The 20,464-nt window shown below is 26.1% G+C and overlaps 1 protein-coding gene across 8 annotated transcripts in view; it reads right to left on the bottom strand.

Annotated features, from left to right (window-relative positions):
• LOC136082342 (uncharacterized) overlaps positions 1 to 20,464 on the bottom strand; it is a 129,724-nt gene that overhangs the window by 48,410 nt on the left and 60,850 nt on the right. For all 8 annotated transcript variants that reach the window (XR_010639616.1, XM_065801344.1, XM_065801342.1 and 5 more), the window contains 2 exons: positions 19,247 to 19,369; positions 16,162 to 16,209 (listed from right to left, as the gene is read on the bottom strand). Coding sequence is in view for 7 of the 8 variants with exons in the window: in XM_065801344.1 (XP_065657416.1) it covers positions 16,162 to 16,209; positions 19,247 to 19,369 (171 nt within the window). In the remaining variant the exon portion in view is untranslated. The remainder of the gene's footprint in view (positions 1 to 16,161; positions 16,210 to 19,246; positions 19,370 to 20,464) is intronic.

Below are 20,464 nucleotides of genomic sequence, written 5' to 3'. Positions count from 1 at the left end.
AAAGTAAATAAAGACTCTTAAAAGGGTGAAAAATTTACTAAGCTTCCGTTTGATGGGTTACTTTCCTAACTTATATAACAAGAAATAATGTAAATAATATTTTTCTCTGATGAAGTTAATATTTTATTTTACCTGTTTTGTGTTATTCAGTTAAAATATATAATATATGAGTTTTCCTTATTTAAATAGGTAAAATATTAAATTTACACATTTCTTAAAAGAAATAAAATATTTTTAAAGTCATTTTATGTGCATTATGTTTTTAAAATATAACCATGAATGCCACATATTCCGACAATTAAAGACCGAATCAAAGAATAGACAAAATTAGCAAAAAATACGGGATCTACAAATAAAGTAGCTTTTCGTATTTTTCAGAATATTTTTTGCATTCTTTTGGCTTATCGTTCACTAAAGTTTTAACTTCAAATTATATATTGTAACGTTATGTGTTAATTTAAATTACTAGGTCTAACGCGATTTTTAGGTCTAGTATTTCCTTCTAATTGTTCAATAAATTCCTCACGAAATCTATATTGACTGCGAGCATGATGGTCAGTAAACCAAGACTCAAGTACATAAGTATTATGACCGCATATTTCCAATAGGTGGTAAATGGTTCGCCTATACCATTTACTTAAATTTCTTTTACAATTATAATACTTAACTTTATATTACTTTACTAAAAGATGAGATAGAAAAAACTAATTTTTTTGTCTCCAGTAGTAATGAATGCGAGGAAGTTTTATTATTTCCATCGCTAAACAGATTGATATAAATACTTTGATATCATTCGACGTAACATCAAACCATATTATTCTATGCTTTATAGGAGAGGATTGTAACCTTCTTGAATGATAGTGATTTGTTACAGTGCAAGTTTTTGTAATAAAGCATCTTCAAAAGCGATTCAAATAAATTGATTAGCTTGATATTGCCATCACAAGGTATTGCAGATTTTCTAAACGTTGGACTTGGTGTTGCCATAAATGGAATAATTATCCTAGTAATTTTAATTTTTTTCCATTCTCTCTTGTCTTTAGTAATATGAGGTTTCTTGATGGTATGAAGATTTTTATTTGTCTTGATAAAGGTTGATTTTATGGTTGGAATCGTTGGTTGTTTACGTATTTTTCTTTTCTTGTTCACAGTAAAATTGTTATTAGCAAAAGTTTTTGCATCGAGTCCTTTGTTATCATAGGTTCCTGAGTTAATAGTCTCAAAGTCCACATCTGTTTATTGTGTTGAATTATCTTTAGAACTAACATATTTTTCAGACGATGACATTATTTCTGATGATGATGACCGACTTGGTGACGATGGAGCTGTTGGTGAGCAAATAGCAGTCTTATTCTTTTATAATTCGTTGTCATCAGACTCTGAAAATTCACATGATAAATCAATGACATCATCCATTAAGGATTCGAAGAGCTTCATTTGGATCATTTATAATTCTACTTCTCAAAGCCATCTGCAATAAGAAAAGTCTATCAATTACGTTTTTTTTTGTTAATTGTTATTAGTGTTTTAAGCATGAAAACAATCCGTAAATTAATAGTTCCTACTCTCCTAGGCTTAAATTATATTTCTATGACCACAAAAGGTTAATATTTAACACTTATTAGGATTGAACATTAACTTTTATAGAGATATTTGGATAAGTTTATTATAGGCGCACATGTGTGCGCCTATAACATGTTTCGGCACGAAAGGATTAAGTTGTTAGAGGAAAAAAAGATTTATGTAAACAAAGCATTTTGACAAAAAATAAAAAAAAATATTAAAGATGTATTTTATTGTTGTACAACTTCGATATTCGTATAGAATGACTAAGGAATTGTTAAAAAAGAAATCAAACAATACTTTAATAAGCACTATTTGAAGAGTTAAAAATAACGTGGTGAGAATTAAAAGAAATGATGATTTAAATTGCAAAAAAGCTGAACGTTGACAGCGACCATTAAAGCTTAATTTACGGCAAATTTTTCAAATGAAAAACTTTTTAATAAAAGACAATCCACCAAATATTTCTGAGTTATCTAGAAAGTTTAAGATATCAAGAAAGTCAATTAAACGTTACATTAATAAGATATTTAATTTTAAAAAAGTTTCAAAATAATGTGTACATTCATTATCACCTTGAGCAATCAAGAGAAGGTTTATAAGATCAAAAAAATTTTACGGATTTATTTAGAAAAACAGGATAAAACTCTTTATAACTAATAAAAACTATTCCACCTTACTGATTGTAATCAATAATTCAAACATTTGCAAAAATAAATATCAAAAAACAAAAGGAGTAACTTATTTTAAAGAAATTATGCAAAATCCATCATGGTATGGGGAGGAATTAGGGAAAAAGGATTAATATCTCTGATATTTGTCAAATCAAGAGTTAAAATTAATTCAATTAACTATATAGAGAGTATTATAAACCATTTATTAAAAATGATATGAAAAGACTATATCCAAATAAATGGCTTTTATTTCCACCAAGACTCCGCATCTATTCACTCTTCAAAAATGACCATTAAACTTTTAACTGACTAAAAATCAAATTTTTTTATCCTGCAATGTGGACATTATGGACTTTTTACATGGAATTATACGTGAAAACAATTAAAAAAACGAAAAGAAAAAAATATTACAGGTCTTATTCAATAATATAAAATATAAAATGATATCAATGATAAAATAAATTAAACATTTATAAAAATATAATCAAGAATAAAAATAAAATTGCTTTTTAAATATGTTTCCATTTCAATGCCACATGTCTGTATATATATATATATATATATATATATATATATATATATATATATATATATATATATATATATATATATATATATATATATATATATATATATAAATGTTTATAACAAAATATGTACCGTTTATGTGTTCACATTTGTTTATATTTAGACAAAAAAGCACTCAAAGGTGTATAAATTAGTTATCAGAATTATAATTCATCATTAATTTTATATTTAGAACCAGAAGAAAACAAAAATAATATTTTTTTAAATTATAAAACTGTTTTACACTTTTTAAATATGTCTGTATTTTATTATAGTCTATCAAAGTAATTATTCTGAATAAGCCAAAAATAAAAGTATTTAAGATAAGGATTATACTTAGGTTTTTAAAATTTTTAACTTAAGTATGAAATTTTTTAAAAATGATAAAAGGTATTTTATTGATTTCATATTTATTTTTTAGTAATGATAATGGAGCAGATAAGTAAAAATTATTTCAATTATAAATTGTTAATTCTCTGTTATATTATCCTTATGTTTCATAATTTTTTTTTTCTTTTTAGCTTGCTAAACGTTAGAGCTTAGTATTTATCTTTATTATTAAATTTTAAATTTGGGTTTTGAAATAGCTTTATAATAAATTTAAATAATAATTTGATAAACTAAATTTTCATTTTAGAACAGAAAAAAAAAATCGGGCTTGTTATTAAATTGTTGGATTATTTTTTAGTTAAATTTAGTAATTAGTTATTGGAATTTGATTTTAAATAGTTTTAAAGATTTTTAATTATTTCACAATATAAGAAGATCTAATTTAAAATTAAGGAGCAATGGGACATTTAAATTTAGGAATATGGTGCCAACAATGGCATTAACAGGAAATTCACTTATCACTATTATAATGATAAACAAATTTAGATTGGTTACAGTGCACTTTAAAAGATCTATTTGTAAAACATCAGTTTTGTATTTGTAAAACATCTATTTGTAAAACATCTATTTAAGTTTTTATTTGTTCTAGGTATTATTTTTTGTTATTTGGTCTTAGTTAAATCAGTCATATTGAGTAATAACTGTAAGGTAACTATTGCAAATGATGAGTGCTATTTTTAATTTATTACTTTGCTAAAGTTAAAATCTTTCTTTACTCAAAAACTGATTGTTTTTTTGTTTTTTTTTTATATTTAGAGTTGACACGAAATGGAAAAGAAAGGAAAGACTGTGTTTTTTTGCATTTGGATTGATTTACTTATATTTAAATTTATTGTTTAATCAATATATATTACCTAAAGACATATTTTTAAGTATATCTGTATTGTAAATGGATATAGGGATATTTAATATAAATATATTATAATGTGCTTGCATATACTTTATCAAAGTAATTAATATTTTATTTGAAAGTGTTCATTATTTTACTAATTTATTATTCATTAGTGTATTTGCTGTTGAAGTGAAAGTAAATCACCGAAATTTTAATATTTCTAATGTAAATCAGAGAAAATTTGTTTTCAGTTATATTTTAAATACAATCAATTTTATATCTGCATATTCGCTAGAAATATTTTTTTTTTAATTTTCAGCTAAACAAAAAATCAACTGCAAAATTGCTTTTATTTACGGAAACTATCCGGCAGCGTTACCGCAGAGTTACCACAACTTTACTGTTGTTTAACGAGAAAAACCTGTTTAGTTTTAACGAAAGTATCCATTTTTTCAAGGAAAATTTCCGGGAGCTGCGATAACCAAACCTTCTGTTGTTTAACTTTGTTTAAGTCATTGTATTTTTACGGAAATATCCGTATATTAACGGAAACTTCCATTTACAGGCAATGGGTTTTTCCGTAAAATAACGGCTAGCTTGTCATGGCAGCTGTCGGTACTTTTCCTTAAAAAATGCACTATTTTTTTAACAGTGTTTATATATATTTGTATATATACATATATATATATATATATATATATATATATATATATATATATATATATATATATATATATATATATATATATATATATATATATAATATATATATATATATATAATATATATATATATATATATATATATATATATATATATATATATATATATATATATATATATATATATATATACATAAACATATATATATCTATATATCTATATATATGCATATATATATATATATATATATATATATATATATATATATATATATATATATATATATATGCTGTAAAAAAAACACACACACACACACACATATATATATATATATATATATATATATATATATATATATATATATATATATATATATATATATATATATATATATATATTTATATATATATATATATATATATATTTATATATATATATCCCAAGTAGCTAACAATATTGCGCCAATATTGTTAAGCAATATAACGCCAATATTGCCTTACCATTATTGGCAAATAATATTGCGCTAATATTAGCATATCAATATTGGCCAGTATTAGAATACCAATATTACCCCTTTATTGTTTACTAATATTGGTATGCCAATATTGGCTTTATGTTAAACAGTTAACATATGCCAATGTTGACATTTTTGCATATTGGTACGCATGCGTAACATTATGGAATATTCAATATGAATATCCTTTAGTTCTGTTAAATGTGTTTAAATGTAAATAATAGCATCTTTTTACATAAACAAACATCCTTATGTTATTAATTTTTTACAAAAAAAAGTTTCGATTTTAAAATTAATATTTTAAGTTATGAAAAAAAAAGAAGTAGGAAAAGTATTTTTAGTTCAACATTTACAAATTGAACCAGGAGAAGAAGTGTTTGTAATTTATTTTGAAACAGATTTGTATTACGAGAAAAAGTGGTAAAAGTAATGAAATCCTTTTATTCACCATTTACGGATTGAATCACGAGAAGAAGTGGTTGTAATTGATTTAAAACAATTTGCATCACGAGAAGAAGTGGAAAAAATTAATATACTATATGTATCAAGATTAAAATTGTTTGCTCTTAAATGAAAATATTTTCAGAAGATTTCGTCAGTAAAATATAATTTTTATAGTCTATTTATTTTTTTAAAGATATTTATTAAAGAAATAAATACGTCATTATTTTTGTTTATTATTATTGATCTTCACACACACATTTACACACGCACACACACACACACACACACACACACACACATACATTTACAAATTTATTACAAAATTTTTCATAACGTATTATATCTTATATAGCATCTTATTTTATGCAATAGTTTAATGCAATGTTAAAGGTAATGAAAAAATCAGTAAGTTAAACTAGATCTGCTAAATCACATTATATTAAGAGTAGTTAAACAAGATTAAAGTAAAATTCACGCAATAAGTAATGCTGAAAACAGTAATAAATTATATAAATGCGACTTTAAAAATGCAATAAACTCTAGTAAGGATTGATGTCTGGTCATTAGCCTTGGAAAATAAAACTAATATAGAAAATTTACATCTAGATATATTGAAAGTTTTTGACACACTTCTAAACTATTCCCTACTTCTAAAGTTAAAAGCTTACAGAGTAGATGACAAACTCTACAACTTGATTGGATGTTACCTAAGAGATCGGCAAGATGGTGGTACATACTCAGAAATTACATAGTGTGGTCCCCAGCATTTACTTTTATGATATATAGTTATGATTTTTCTGATTTGGTATTAGATGTTGTATCTGTCTTTGCAGATGATACTAAGTTATACAATTTGTCTTCTAATAGCCTACCATGCAATGCAGCGAAAAGATAGGGACATTTCAGCAAACTGGGCAAAACTATGAAAACTAAAATTTAAATGTAAAAAAATTTAAAGTTATGCCCTTAAGACCAACAAACACAAAATCACAAAGTTCATTTATATACTCGTCGATACAAATCTCAATACTTTAAGTAATCTTAAAAACTCTCTCGTCGATAAAGGCTTTGGGATCTTCATTGAGAGAAATTTTGCTTTACTCTTATTTTGTAAGTTTAACAAAGAATAACAAAACAAAGTATATGCAAAAAAACAAAGTATAACAAAGAATAACACTAAAATAAAATTCTTGGAATGATTAAAAGATCATTTGTCAATCTCAATATCTTAACATTTCTTACTTTGTTCATTTTCCTTGTTCGTCCTCACCTTGATTCTTGCAGCTCTGTCTACTATCCTAGGCTTTAAAAAGATCAACAAATAATTGAAAGTCTAGTAAATCTGTTTTTGGCCTGACTGGACTCATTTACAACCAAAGACTACTGAGACTAAATTTAACTAGCATGAGCTATCGTTTCTTACGAAATGACATGGCAGAAATTTTCAAATGCACTCACAATCTTTATAAATGTAATTACAACCTTTTCTTTTCTTCATTTAATACAATTCATTATTTTATCTATCAACACCTGCGGTCTTGCTTAAAAATTAAAAAAATGTTTTGTAAGACAGATGTCCCAAAAAACTTTTTTAGTATGTAATTCACAATTTGTAGAATAGTCTACCATCTAAATTAGTATGTTCAACATGTGTCACAACGTTTAAGAACCATCTAGATGCATAATGGGTACATTAAATGTGCAATTGCATATAAACGATTAGACCGACACAAGTAGATACAATAGAACAAAGGGTTGATAAGCTTATTTTATATACCTATTTATTCTATTTGTAAAGTTATAACCTTAGATAACATAACAATAATAAAAGTAATAATAAGAACAATATGCTATATCAAAACTCTTATAATAGTTATTTGCCTACTTTAAAATCCTCTAATTTCAAGTTTGTTGGCATATCATATTTTAAAACCAACCCTCACACTTAATTAAAAAATGCTGTTTAACATTTTTTTAAATGTTAAACTGTAAAGTTATACAATTCCCTGTATGTTTACTGCAGTATGCCAGTAAACAAACTCTTTTTTTATTATAGAGTATATTTTTATTTAATGGAGAAAAAAAAATAATATGAAATTAAATTTCGAACTAACTAATCACCGATTAATTTTTATGATATTTTTTTTAGTGTTGTGTATTAAAAGCACTTCATTTTGGTGTTCCATAGCTGAAAAAAATATTTATTTTATACCTGGCTAACTGATTCAATTGAGCATGAGATCTTAATCTTATGCTCATTTGAATCTCGTAATCTCAGGGTTAAGATTTACTGGTTGTCTTCAGGGTGCATTTACGACGGCACTTTAGCCGTTGTAAAGGCAACCTAGAATAGAGAATGAAAACACACAAAAAAAATTGTAACGATCGTTTTTAACTCTTCCTAAATGTCATAATTAAATAAGAATATATTATTACGGAAACCGTTCCAAATCACACAAACTTTATAATTCACTTTCTTGAAGTAACCAATAATCAAACTCTACTTGAAATAAAAGCGATTACAATTTAGATTAAGAAATAAAACTCAATGAATTTTAGACTAATATTTGAGTTTAAAAAAATAATAACCTGAAAAAAAAGTTAACCTGAAGTTTTTTTTATATTATATATTGATTTGTTGTGAATTTTTTTTTAGCAATAAAGTTGAAAAAACAACAATATGTGTGCCATGAATGTAATCTGTTTTTCAAGGTTGATCAATGAAAGTTTAGTGTATTTGCCAAATCTCTAGTAAGCATCTTGCGTTTTGGCTGCCATTCGTGCAGCCACGCCTCTAAAAATAACTGGAAGCAGCTGAAAATAATTTTTTTTTTATTATTTTTATAACTTTCTTATTTACAACTTTGTTTTTGCTTGTTTAATTTTAAGTTACACATGTGCAAGATGCTAATGATCTAAACACCTATATTTGACTCAAATATAGTAACTGTTCATTGCTTAGTACGGTTTCATCTTTGCTTTATATTTTTTTACACAGTTATGAAATGGCTTTAGAACGGATAGAAACGTTAGAGTTTACATCAAGCGTTGAAGCGGCTGTTTATTATTGTTTATTTATTATCTTTGTCTCCAGCTTCTATGCCTCCATGTCTCCAGCTTCCATGCCTCCAAAAAGTTGCAGATTACAAAAAAAGTGACACTAATGAGATTTTATATCAGTTTCTTAGAGATTGAAGAAATCTTTAGTATTTTAGGGTTAAGTGTTTCCATCAGAGCTTTACTTGACTATCTCTTTCAATTTATCGAATCTATTTGCCGGTTAAAGAAGAAAAAAGATCTTCCAAACCTGGAAGAAAAACTATGGAACAAAGACACCTTATGAATCGATAGTATGTACCAGTGAATTGATATTAGTTAATAGTTTTTGGAAACAGTTCCATGTACTATTAAAGTTTTTTAAATATATGATACATTCATATTAAACAAACAAACAAATGATACAATATGATACATGATTGATTATAGTTATGTTGTATATAAGAACGTTTTATATTAATGCATATTACATTTTGTTGTGATTTTTATCTTTTATGCTCAGCTAGCAACTTGTTTTGTGTGGCAATGGCTTATAATCTGAGACATCTATGACATCTTTAGGGTCTATTCACCACAGCTATTTACTGTGTCGAATACAACATATCTTGGAAAATTTTATACTACAGTGTAATTGTGGTCAAGGGAAAGAGAAGCTCACAAAACCCTTTAAAATTCTAGATGGTACTTATCCTTGGGTTACATTATAAAAATTTTATAAAAAAAATCAGTCCTGATCTGCAAAAACCTCTGGATTTGTATCTATTTGTAACCAATTGCTTTTACTCTTCCATAATGTCATATTTTAATAAAAATATGACATTATGAAAACCCGTCTAAAACATACACATAAGAGGAACCATTAAACTTTTAATAGAACCAATTATATTACATTTCTGCTTTTATTTTAGATGAACTTTCTTTCTTCGGTTAGAGGAGATGATTACAAACAACTTACAGTGACAATCTAAGTACAGCAAATGGTTATAGAAGTATGATTTTATACTCAATGTATGGAAGGAAACAAAAATGTCCTGCAAAGTTGTTATAGGTAAAGTTATTTATAAGTTTTTTATTTGTATTCTTCATCCCATTTCCTTTCATGAAATAAATATTTTAGTAAAAGCTAATTATTTTACAATATTTATATGCATAAAATTATATATTTTAAAATTATATTGTGATGATGTTAAAAAACATGTTGTAGAGTTGTGTTTTGTAGTTTGTCAATTTCTTAATCATTGATCGTTTCATTCGTTCAATTCGAAGTTGCTACTGACAAAAGTATTTAAGATAAAGTTGGCAGCTTTCTGGTGACGGCCACTAATAGATATTACGCAAGAAAAAATAGAACCATAACTGAGCAACGTCCAATGTTGAGCAATGAAAAAAGTATCAGCAAAATAATGAAAGTCAGTTCCCACTATCTGGTAGTGAGAGTATAATACAGTAGTTTATATAAATTTGTATAAGTTCATATATATATATATATATATATATATATATATATATATATATATATATATATATATATATATATATATATATATATATATATATATATATATATATATATATATACATAAATATATATATATATATATATATATATATATATATATATATATATATATATATATATATATTGTGCCTGTATTTAAACAGCATTGATTTTATTTTGTCATATTTTGGTTTTGTCTAGTATTATATCCTCATTATTGGCGCGATATTATTTACAATATTGGCGCAATATTTTAAACATTATTGCGCCAATATTGCAAAGTGAATATTTTGCCAATATAGACTTTACAGTATTGGCGCAATATTGTACCGCCAATATCGGCCAATATTGTACCGCCGATATTGGCCAATATTGTATCGCCAATATTGGCCAATATTGACTTAACAATTTTGGCGCAATATTGTATCGCCAATATTGGTCAATATTGACTTAACAATATTAGTGCAATATTGTATCGCCAATATTGGCCAATACTGACTTAACAATTTTGGCGCAATATCGTAGCGCCAATATTGGAAAAATGTTCATATTCCAATATTGGCGCGGTATAGTTTATAATATTGCGCCAATATTGTAAACAATACTGCCCCAATATTGCATATTCATACTGCCCCAAAATTGCATTATATTATACTGCATTTTTTCTTACTCATTGACAATTTGCCACACACCATTTTACACCATATAAAGCTTCATGTAGATGATGGTAAAATTATAGGAGTCAATTGCTGCGAGATGCCACTCTACTTTAAGCTGATATAGATGAAATTGTTTATAGGTCGCACAAATAGCTAGTGTCTCTTAACACCAATAAATGCAAAGTTATGCATGTAGGACGCATCAACAAATCAACACACTCATACACAATGCGACAGTCAGATGGAACCCATTATACATTAAAAGAAACGATAGTTGAATAAGACCTTGGGATTATTGTTTCCAATGACTTAAAGGTTAAAACTCAAGTCAAAACAGCCTCAATTACATATCAAATGCTTAATTATCTCAAAAAGGTTTTTCGTAGCCACACACTAGTTTTATGGAAAATATTGTACCTTGCATACATTCGTCCACATCTCAAATTTGCAGTACAGGTTTGGTGTCCTCACCAAAAAAAAGATATTGCATTGACAGAAAAAGTCCTAGATAAAACATCTACCATATAAGAAATGATTATAAAGGCTAAAACAAACATCACATGAGGATCGCAGGAAAAAAAGTTGACCTAATCAAACAGTTTAAATTTACTCACCAGATTGATGAAGTTAATTTTCAATTCCTTCAAACCCTACTTCATTCAACAACAAATTACTTTCTCCGTAGACACAATCAGCGACTTTTGCCTCAACTTATTAAAGATTGCATTGAACGAGAAAATTTTTTTACAAATAGAGTAACAAAACACTGGAACGCTCTTTAATATGAAGCAGTTAACTTACCTTCTGTGCATTTCTTTAAAAAATATACAATACCGCTTAAAAATTTAGCACACATTAAATTTAAGTTTCATTTTTTTTCTTTTAATTGAATTTTTAGGCGGCAAACTTCATATGTCTTTTCTTTTTTTTTTATAAGAGTTACTTAAAACAAACATTTTAAAAAAAAAAATAGAAAAAATTTTTGTTAATTTACCCATCTATTTTCAACTTAAACAGAAACCGCTAATTAAAGCAGTGAAAAAAGACGCTCATTGGTTTAGCACACTTGCACTCTTATTATTTTTTAACTGCCGCTTTTTACTTTTCGACTTCAAATTTTTACTAAAAACTAAATTTAAATACTCTTTTTTACATCATAACTGAACAAAAGTTTCTAAGATATACAAAGTATTTATTACCTCATTTGAAACAAACTTGGTATTTTTCGCTTCAATTTTCTCCATAACTCAACCAATAAGATGGGGAAAAAATCAATTAGCTCTGAAATAAAACAGCGTATTGTAGGACTACAACTTGGTGGTTTCAATAGTTCTGAAATGGCTCGAACTCTCAAGTCTGTATCTTGTTCATGTGTACTCAGAACAATTTAGAAATTTAAATAACTGTAACTACTGTTGACAAAAACCGATCTGGACGACCAAAAATAACAAGTATCAGAAATGATAATTGTATTTATAGAATTGCAAGAAAAAACCCTAAATACTCAAAGTATTTAGGGTTTAAACCCTAAATAGTCAAAGAGATTGCACAAGAAGTAAACTTGGCTCTAAATAATCATATATCAAGACAAACTTCAAATAGAAGATTGATTGATCAAAAACTTTGTTGCTACGTTGCTGCCAAAAAACCACTGCTTAAACCAGCTGATCAGTTAATCGAATCGGTATCAATATTTGTAAAGCTATTTTGAAAATGACTAACTATGAACTAAGAAGAATAGCATTTAGTGACGAATCCAACTTTACAGTTATTAACCGAAAGAACAGAGTGATTATCCGAAGACACTATAATGAGATGTTTCATGGTCGCTTCATTGTACCGCGACTACAAGGTGGTGGAGGTTCGGTAGGCATATGGGGTTGCATCATTAATGACGGCCCAGCCCTTAGCTACTAATAGAATGGTCGTATGGATCAACATAAATATATCGAAACGCTTGAAAACTATTTATTCCTTACTTTTTTAGCAATGAGTCGGAGTGGCAGTTTCAACAAGACAACGCTCCTTGTTACAAGACGGAAACGGTGACTATTTGGTTTCAAGAAAATAACATTAAGTTACTTCAGTGGCCAGCTAGATCACCTGACCTTAATCCAACCGAAAATGTATGGACTGTACTGGACCGCAAACTCACTAAAGCTCCCGTAACATCAGCTGAACATCTTAGGGATAGTTTGAAAGAGTCGTTCGACAGCTTATCAACTAATTATTGACGAAAACTTTTTGATTCGATTAAAAGAAGATGTAAACTATGCATAAAGAACAAAGGTGGACATATCCCTTATTGATCTTACTATTAAAGCAAACTTAAATCCAGGTGTGCTAAACTTATGAGCAGCTTTTTCAACTTTTTTTTTTTATATGCTAACTTTGAATAAAGATATTTAGATATAATAACTTTGAATAGAAATTAAAAGATATTATAACTTTTAAAAGATATTATAACTTTGAATAAAGATATTTAAACAAATATGTTTCGTTTTTTAAAAATCCTTGAATTTCTTGTTTTTTACTTTTATTTCCTTTTTAAAGAAAAAAACGCAACTAAAATCTTATGTGTACTAAATTTTTGAGCAATATTCTATAATAGCTTTCTTGACCAGCTGCTTTGTGCAGCTTACCTGTGTCAGCATAGAGGAGTCTGATGTAGCTTTCCATCATTGGTTTAGATTAGATTAACATTACAATACCCAGCCGGCACAAACACGTCTTTTAGACGTTCTTCTTCGCATCTAAAATGTTAACACTTTTAGATATCTAAATTTAGATAAATATAAGACATCTATTAGTAGTCATCTGTTAGACGGCTTCAGACAGCTATTTTTAGTCGTTTCAAATATGAATGAAATAAGATGTCTTATAGTTATCTGAATTTAGACGTCTAAAGGTGTTAACATTTTAGATTCTAAAAACACCTATTTGCGCTGGCTGGGATGTACATGGAATTGTTGTTGTATTCTTCAATATAAACATTTTAGGCCATGGGTTACTTAATATTCACTTGTCTTTATATCGACTTTATACTAATTTTGAAATAAATAAAATGAAAATAATTAAAATATAAAAATAATGTATTTATTTGAAAGTATACTTTTATGACTTTTTATTCCAAACACAATTTATAAATGCAGTCTTTCTGCTAAATACAAGAACTATTTATTCATAGTGTTAATTTGAAAACAAGACACTCGTTATGGATATCTATGATTTTTCCGTTGTAAATTCATCAACTTATTAATCATCTTAGCTTAAAACCTTTTAGAGCACTTATTTTGTTAAAGTTAGATTGTAACACATTATAATATGCAACCGCAACGTGCTCTGATGTATGTGATTGGGTGTCAGAGCCTACCCTACCCTTTTAAAAAAAAAATCGAAATCAAAAATCTAAAAACATTTTTTGTTAACTTTATACAAAATACAATTGCAATCATACCCCTTCCCATCTTCATCTATTTACCAGAGACGTTTCCAGAATGTCTTTACTCCATTGCTTTATATCAAATTTATATAAACCACAAAAACACCCATAGTGAACAAACCGTTTATTAAAATGTGTTTTTTTATTTTTTAAGCAATATAAAATAAATTTTTTAGTATAACATAAAATAATATTGAATAATGTCTTTTTTTTCACTTAGAAATTGTTAGCTTCAATTAATCTTTAAACTTTTAACAAGAAAGAGGCAATAGAGCTATTTATGTTTGTTTCAGGTAATCAAGCACTTTAATCTTTGATTTAAACACATGGGATGAAACACACATAAAATTAAATATTTCCATTTTTCCATGTGATTAAATTACAACTAGTCTTTAATATTTTTACTGTCTCTACGTGAACGAACAACTATGAAGTTTGATTTTTAAGCTCTGCAAATTTGAGAAACTTTATTTGTATCATGTTAATATATAACATTGAACGTTTTTGTATTTTTATGAGAAGTCTGGAAAACACTCCTCCTTCCATCTAGTGTTTCTGCTAGAAACTTTTGATTCGTAATAACCATTTATTTGTCACATTCTATTGAGGTGTTGTACCTATACAGAATGTGACAGAGTTCTAATTGGAAATGAAACAGTAATTTTGTCAAACTTTTTTAGTTTTATGCACTAAATAATAAAATAAATATTAAGTTTTCCATTTTATAATTTGCCCACCACATAAATTGCAAATCAATTTAATAACAGTAACATTTGACTTAATCAATAATTTAAAATCATGTAGCTTAGAGCTTACATAACCAGACCATTTGTTTCTGACAGTTTTATCGTGGCAATAAAAATATACTTTTTGAGTTAAAAGTATATGAGTATTGACGGAATAAAACAAAAGCTGCCTAAAATAGTATACATAATTATTTCAAAAGCCTTGACTTTTTATTTTTTTTTTTCGGAAATTCAAGCAATTTACTTCACAAATAAAAGTGTACTGATTTGGTAGACGTTAAGTTTGAAAAGACAAAGAGTTGGAATGACGTTCTTTTCCTTTGATAAAACGTTTCAACTTTTTTCTGATAGAGCTGAAGCGATGCATCCAAAACATTATTTTTTTATAACATATTGTTATATACATTCATATATATATATATATATATAATATATATATATATATATATATATATATATATATATATATATATATACATATATATATATAGACATATATATATATAGACATATATATATATATATAGACATATATATATATATATATATATATATATATATATATATATATATATATATATATATGTATGTATGTATGTATATATATATATGTATATGTATACATATATATATATATATATATATATATATATATATATATATATATATATATATATATATATATATATATATATATGTATATATATATATGTATATGTATATATATATATATATGTATATATATATATATATATATATATATATATATATATGTATATATAAATATATATATATATATATATATATATATATATATATATATATATATATATATATATATATATTATATATAACATATGACTAATTTCCTCAAAATAAACAAAAAAACCAATAATATTTTACAATGTTTAACCATCATTATAAATATGAACTTTTTCCCTAAATTTATATTCACTCTTTTTAAACATATAATTTTATTTACACTTTTTTGAAACCATTAAGCAGTGTTTTATGAACTAAAAACCACTTTTAAATGCTTTAGTCCATATTTATAAAATAATAAGTTTTCAATCATTCAATAAATTCTTTTATCTACAGCAATTTGAATATACCTTTCTTGAAACTTTTTGGATGTTGCTCTGCAAGGAAAACTAAAAACCCTAAATAAAGTTAAAAAGAAAATATAAATCGAGCGTAAATTGTAAGTTATTTGAAGTTAAAACTTTTTATTTTCTCAAATAAAATTAGCTTTTATTCCCTTTCAAATTGCATTAAATTTCTCTAGGGATCTACCACATAGTAGGTATACGTCGTCCGCAAGACGTCTAGAGGTCGGTACATTTCTACCCGTCCGTCAATGGTTAGAGTTGTACGTCCTTAGGGCGTCTTATGGACGTCTATTTTACACAGTTTAAACTGCATAAAACTAGAAGTCCATACGACGTCCGTTGGACTGCGTTGTAGACGAATGAAATATAGCGTCCGTGAATAAAAACCGAAGGCTATGGTTCAAGTGAAATTAAAAAATCGCGGCCGCCATACTGTAAGGTACACAAACCGTGCATTTATTATCATAACGCATTTAATAACAGCATATATTTGATTGGATTTCGTATTTATTGATTATTTTTGGTTAAATCATGTCGAATGTAATTCCCATAATATAATCAATTCAATTGTGTTTAAATTAAAACTCTGTAAATCATTTATATATATATATATATATATATATATATATATATATATATATATATATATATATATATATATATATATATATATATATATATATATATATATATATATACATATGTATATATATACATATGTATATATATATATATATACATATATATATATATATATATATATATATATATATATATATATATATATATATATATATATATATATATATATATATATATATATATATACATATGTATATATATACATATGTATATATATATATATATATACATATATATATATATATATATATATATATATATATATATATATATAAATATATATATATATATATATATATATATATATATATATATATATATATATACATATATATATATATATGTATATATATATATATATATATATATATATATGAACTTTGCGTTTTGATTGTATGGTAGGATGGTGTTTTGTTGAATAATTTTTTAAAATTTTATAGTAACGTAGAGTATTTTTAAAAAGTTAAGTAGTTAAATTTTTTACAGCTTAGTTTTGTTTTTGGTAAAACGGGAATTGGGAAACGTTCATATTGAATTTGTTGACATCTAAAACTATGATTTAGTTCTTATGTCTAGTTAATGTGGATGAAATGGTCTTTCTTTTTTCTATTCTATTCTTTCCCTTAAGTTTATGTATTTTCTATGCACATGCCAAATTTCATCGAGTTAATTTTATAATCACATTGCATTTTTTTACAAGCACTTTTGGTTCCTAATTTTTTTTTCTCGTCTAGTATGGGGGTAGAGGGGGGAAGAAAATATAAAGTTGGTGAACAGTAAATTTAAATAATCATTTATGCAAGTCTTTATCATATAATGCTTACAATATGTAGGGGAATATATCTACTACTAATAGTAGGTATATGCCCCAACATATTGTAGAAAAACATTAAAAAAAATATTTATAAAAAAATGTAATTAATATTGTGACATTATTAATTATAATTTTGTAATAATGTTAAATATTATGAGACTTTATTAAATTAAAAGAGTTGGAGCAGATGGTAGTTTTAGAGTTTCTTGGTGCCTGTCGTGCAACCAATGGTATCAGTGTCAACATAAACTGGATAACTTTGCTCTTTATTAACATTTGGTATGTATTTTACTTTAATTTCATGATCGTTCATAAAAGTTTAAAAAATTTTAATTATAGTAAACAAACACAAAAATGGTTTTTCTGGCTGTTAAACAGTTTGTTTTCAATCACTCTTTTCTCATTGATCTAAGCAAAAAAATGAATTAGTGTATCAATTCTTAGTTATTAGTTTCATTGTTTGATTATTTAACTTTGCTGTTTTTGAAATTAATATTTTTATTTAAACATCTTTCACTCACTTTCAAACAAAAAATTTTGTGAAGTGAAATCTTTGTTATTGCCATTAATTACCATTGTAATATAAATATTACAATGGTAATTTAAAATTAGGTTACTGCACTAAATAAGGAAATTAAATGTCTATTCAATAAACTTTCTAATACAACTGTATTTTAAATAGTAAAAAATCTTATTTATAATAGTTCAACATTAACATTATTGTGCTTTGTATTTACAGTTAACAAAATTTTAATTAAATTTGACAACTATGTTATCAATTTACCATTTTCTAAAACAAATTATTCTTTTTCACCTAAAATTCTTACAAAATGTTGACTTCTTTTAAAATGGTTTGTAAATTTTTCAACCTATTTTTATCATAACCAAACAATTTTTTTTGTAAAAAAACATCTTCACTTCCAACAAGGCTGCCAGCAATAACTACTAGAGTCAAAAGTAAGTATTTCATAGTAGGATGGATATAAAAATATTAGAGATAAAAAAGCTCACCATTTTTTAACTCCGGATTTTATTCATTATGCCCCCTCCAAGCAATCAGAAAGTGCAGACTTCTTATAAAGACAAGAATAAATGATAGTATTATCAGCAAAAATTCCACCTTAGATGTGAGAGTTTCTGGGAGATTGGTAATGTAAATTTAAAAAACGGACAGAATATGGGATAGAACCTTGAGGAATCCATGAAGTAACAGGAAATTAAGAAGAGTGCAATTTCTTGAAAACAACTATTAATAAACTAATAATATTGACATTTTAAATAAAGAGATATTTAAACCAAATCACCCAGCATCAACATTAGTCCTTGCTGTCCAGGTTTTGTTTTTTCCTTATTCCTAGCCTTTTAATGAGGTTGCTTTTTGTAACAATATGCCAATGAAGAAATAAAATAACATTCAAAATAAAAATCATTAAAATACAAAGTTTACCAAACACGTTGTAGTATTTACTTATTGGCAAACATTCTTATAACATTTCAACTTTTTAATTAGAGCTATTTACTTGCTATATTTTACAAACTTTTATCAACTTATTATTTTTATATTTAGACCGTAAATTTTACTATCAACATAAAAAAATGTTTTTATATCAATATTAAATGAAAAAAAATAACCTGCAAAACTTGGCCCAACAATAACACTTAAAGTATACGCTCCAAATAAAATCGAAAAAGCAAGTGCTATATTTGTATCATTTGACTGATGAATGACAATAACTTTTGAAACTAAGCCAGTAGCTAAATGAAAAAACAAGATTTGAGTTGTTTTTATAAATTTAACATCTATTTTTTTAATTAAAACTTATTTAAATCAAACAATTTCTAAACATGTCGATTAATACAATTTCATCCTTAGTTAAACTATAATTAAATATAAAATTAAAAAAATTGAAATAATATAGTTTTCATTTTAGTTTTACACTATTAAAAAGTTAAATGATTTTTATTTATGATTTTTTTAATATTACTTTAATTATTACTATTGCTTTTTATAGAGTAATAATGGCACACAAAATTGTGATATATGATAAAATACAGATATAAATGAAGGTTGCTTAGTTTACTTCTTTAATAAAAGTTAAGACACCTATAAAATAAAGTTTCATTGATAAGATCATTGATTTTGCCACCTTAATACTTTTGAATGCAAAATCATTGTCTGGTAATGTTTCCATAGGTGCTCCTCTTTCGTAAAAAATGGCTTGTCGGTGTCGGAAAACCTTAGCACTTCCCTGTGAGTGCGACAGCTTACGCCACAACGCGAATCTTGAAGGACCACAATCAATCAAACTCAGGTAGTGGTTTCCTCTGCAATGGGTAACATCCATGCCTAATCTCTTGCAACTTTCATCAATTTCTAACTTTCCACGCTTCCACGCAATAGGTGCTGGATCTATCGATTGACACGGTTCACACTCTTGGATTATTTTGCGTACATCTTCTTCTGTTGTAGCAGGAAACTTCTTCTGAGCAAAAAATAATATTCGTCTGAAGCCAAAGTGTCCGGTCTGTTGCTGTATATTCATTATTGATTTTCCATTTCACACGGCAAATCCAGCGCAATTTACTGAGCTTTCAGGTTTTAACATTTTCATCCACCGGTTGGACACTCTCGTTTGCGAATCGGCTAAATTGTCTTTCAATGGTATTAGTTTTATGTCAACCTTCAGGTTAAAATCATTGACTAACTCACAAAACACGCCTACTCTTTGTCGTATTAGCATTTCACTTGACGCTTTTGACTTCAATCGCGATTTCCCCGTTAAAATATCAGAAATCCAGTGAAAGACGGTCACGGAATCTGTAAACAGTTGCAGTTTGAGTTTCCACGCC

This window comes from Hydra vulgaris, chromosome 07 (genome assembly GCF_038396675.1).
Source record: "Hydra vulgaris chromosome 07, alternate assembly HydraT2T_AEP".
Classification (NCBI taxonomy): domain Eukaryota; kingdom Metazoa; phylum Cnidaria; class Hydrozoa; order Anthoathecata; family Hydridae; genus Hydra; species Hydra vulgaris.
The sequence above is the reverse complement of the archived record's forward strand: the minus strand, read 5'-3'. Positions and strand labels throughout refer to the sequence as shown.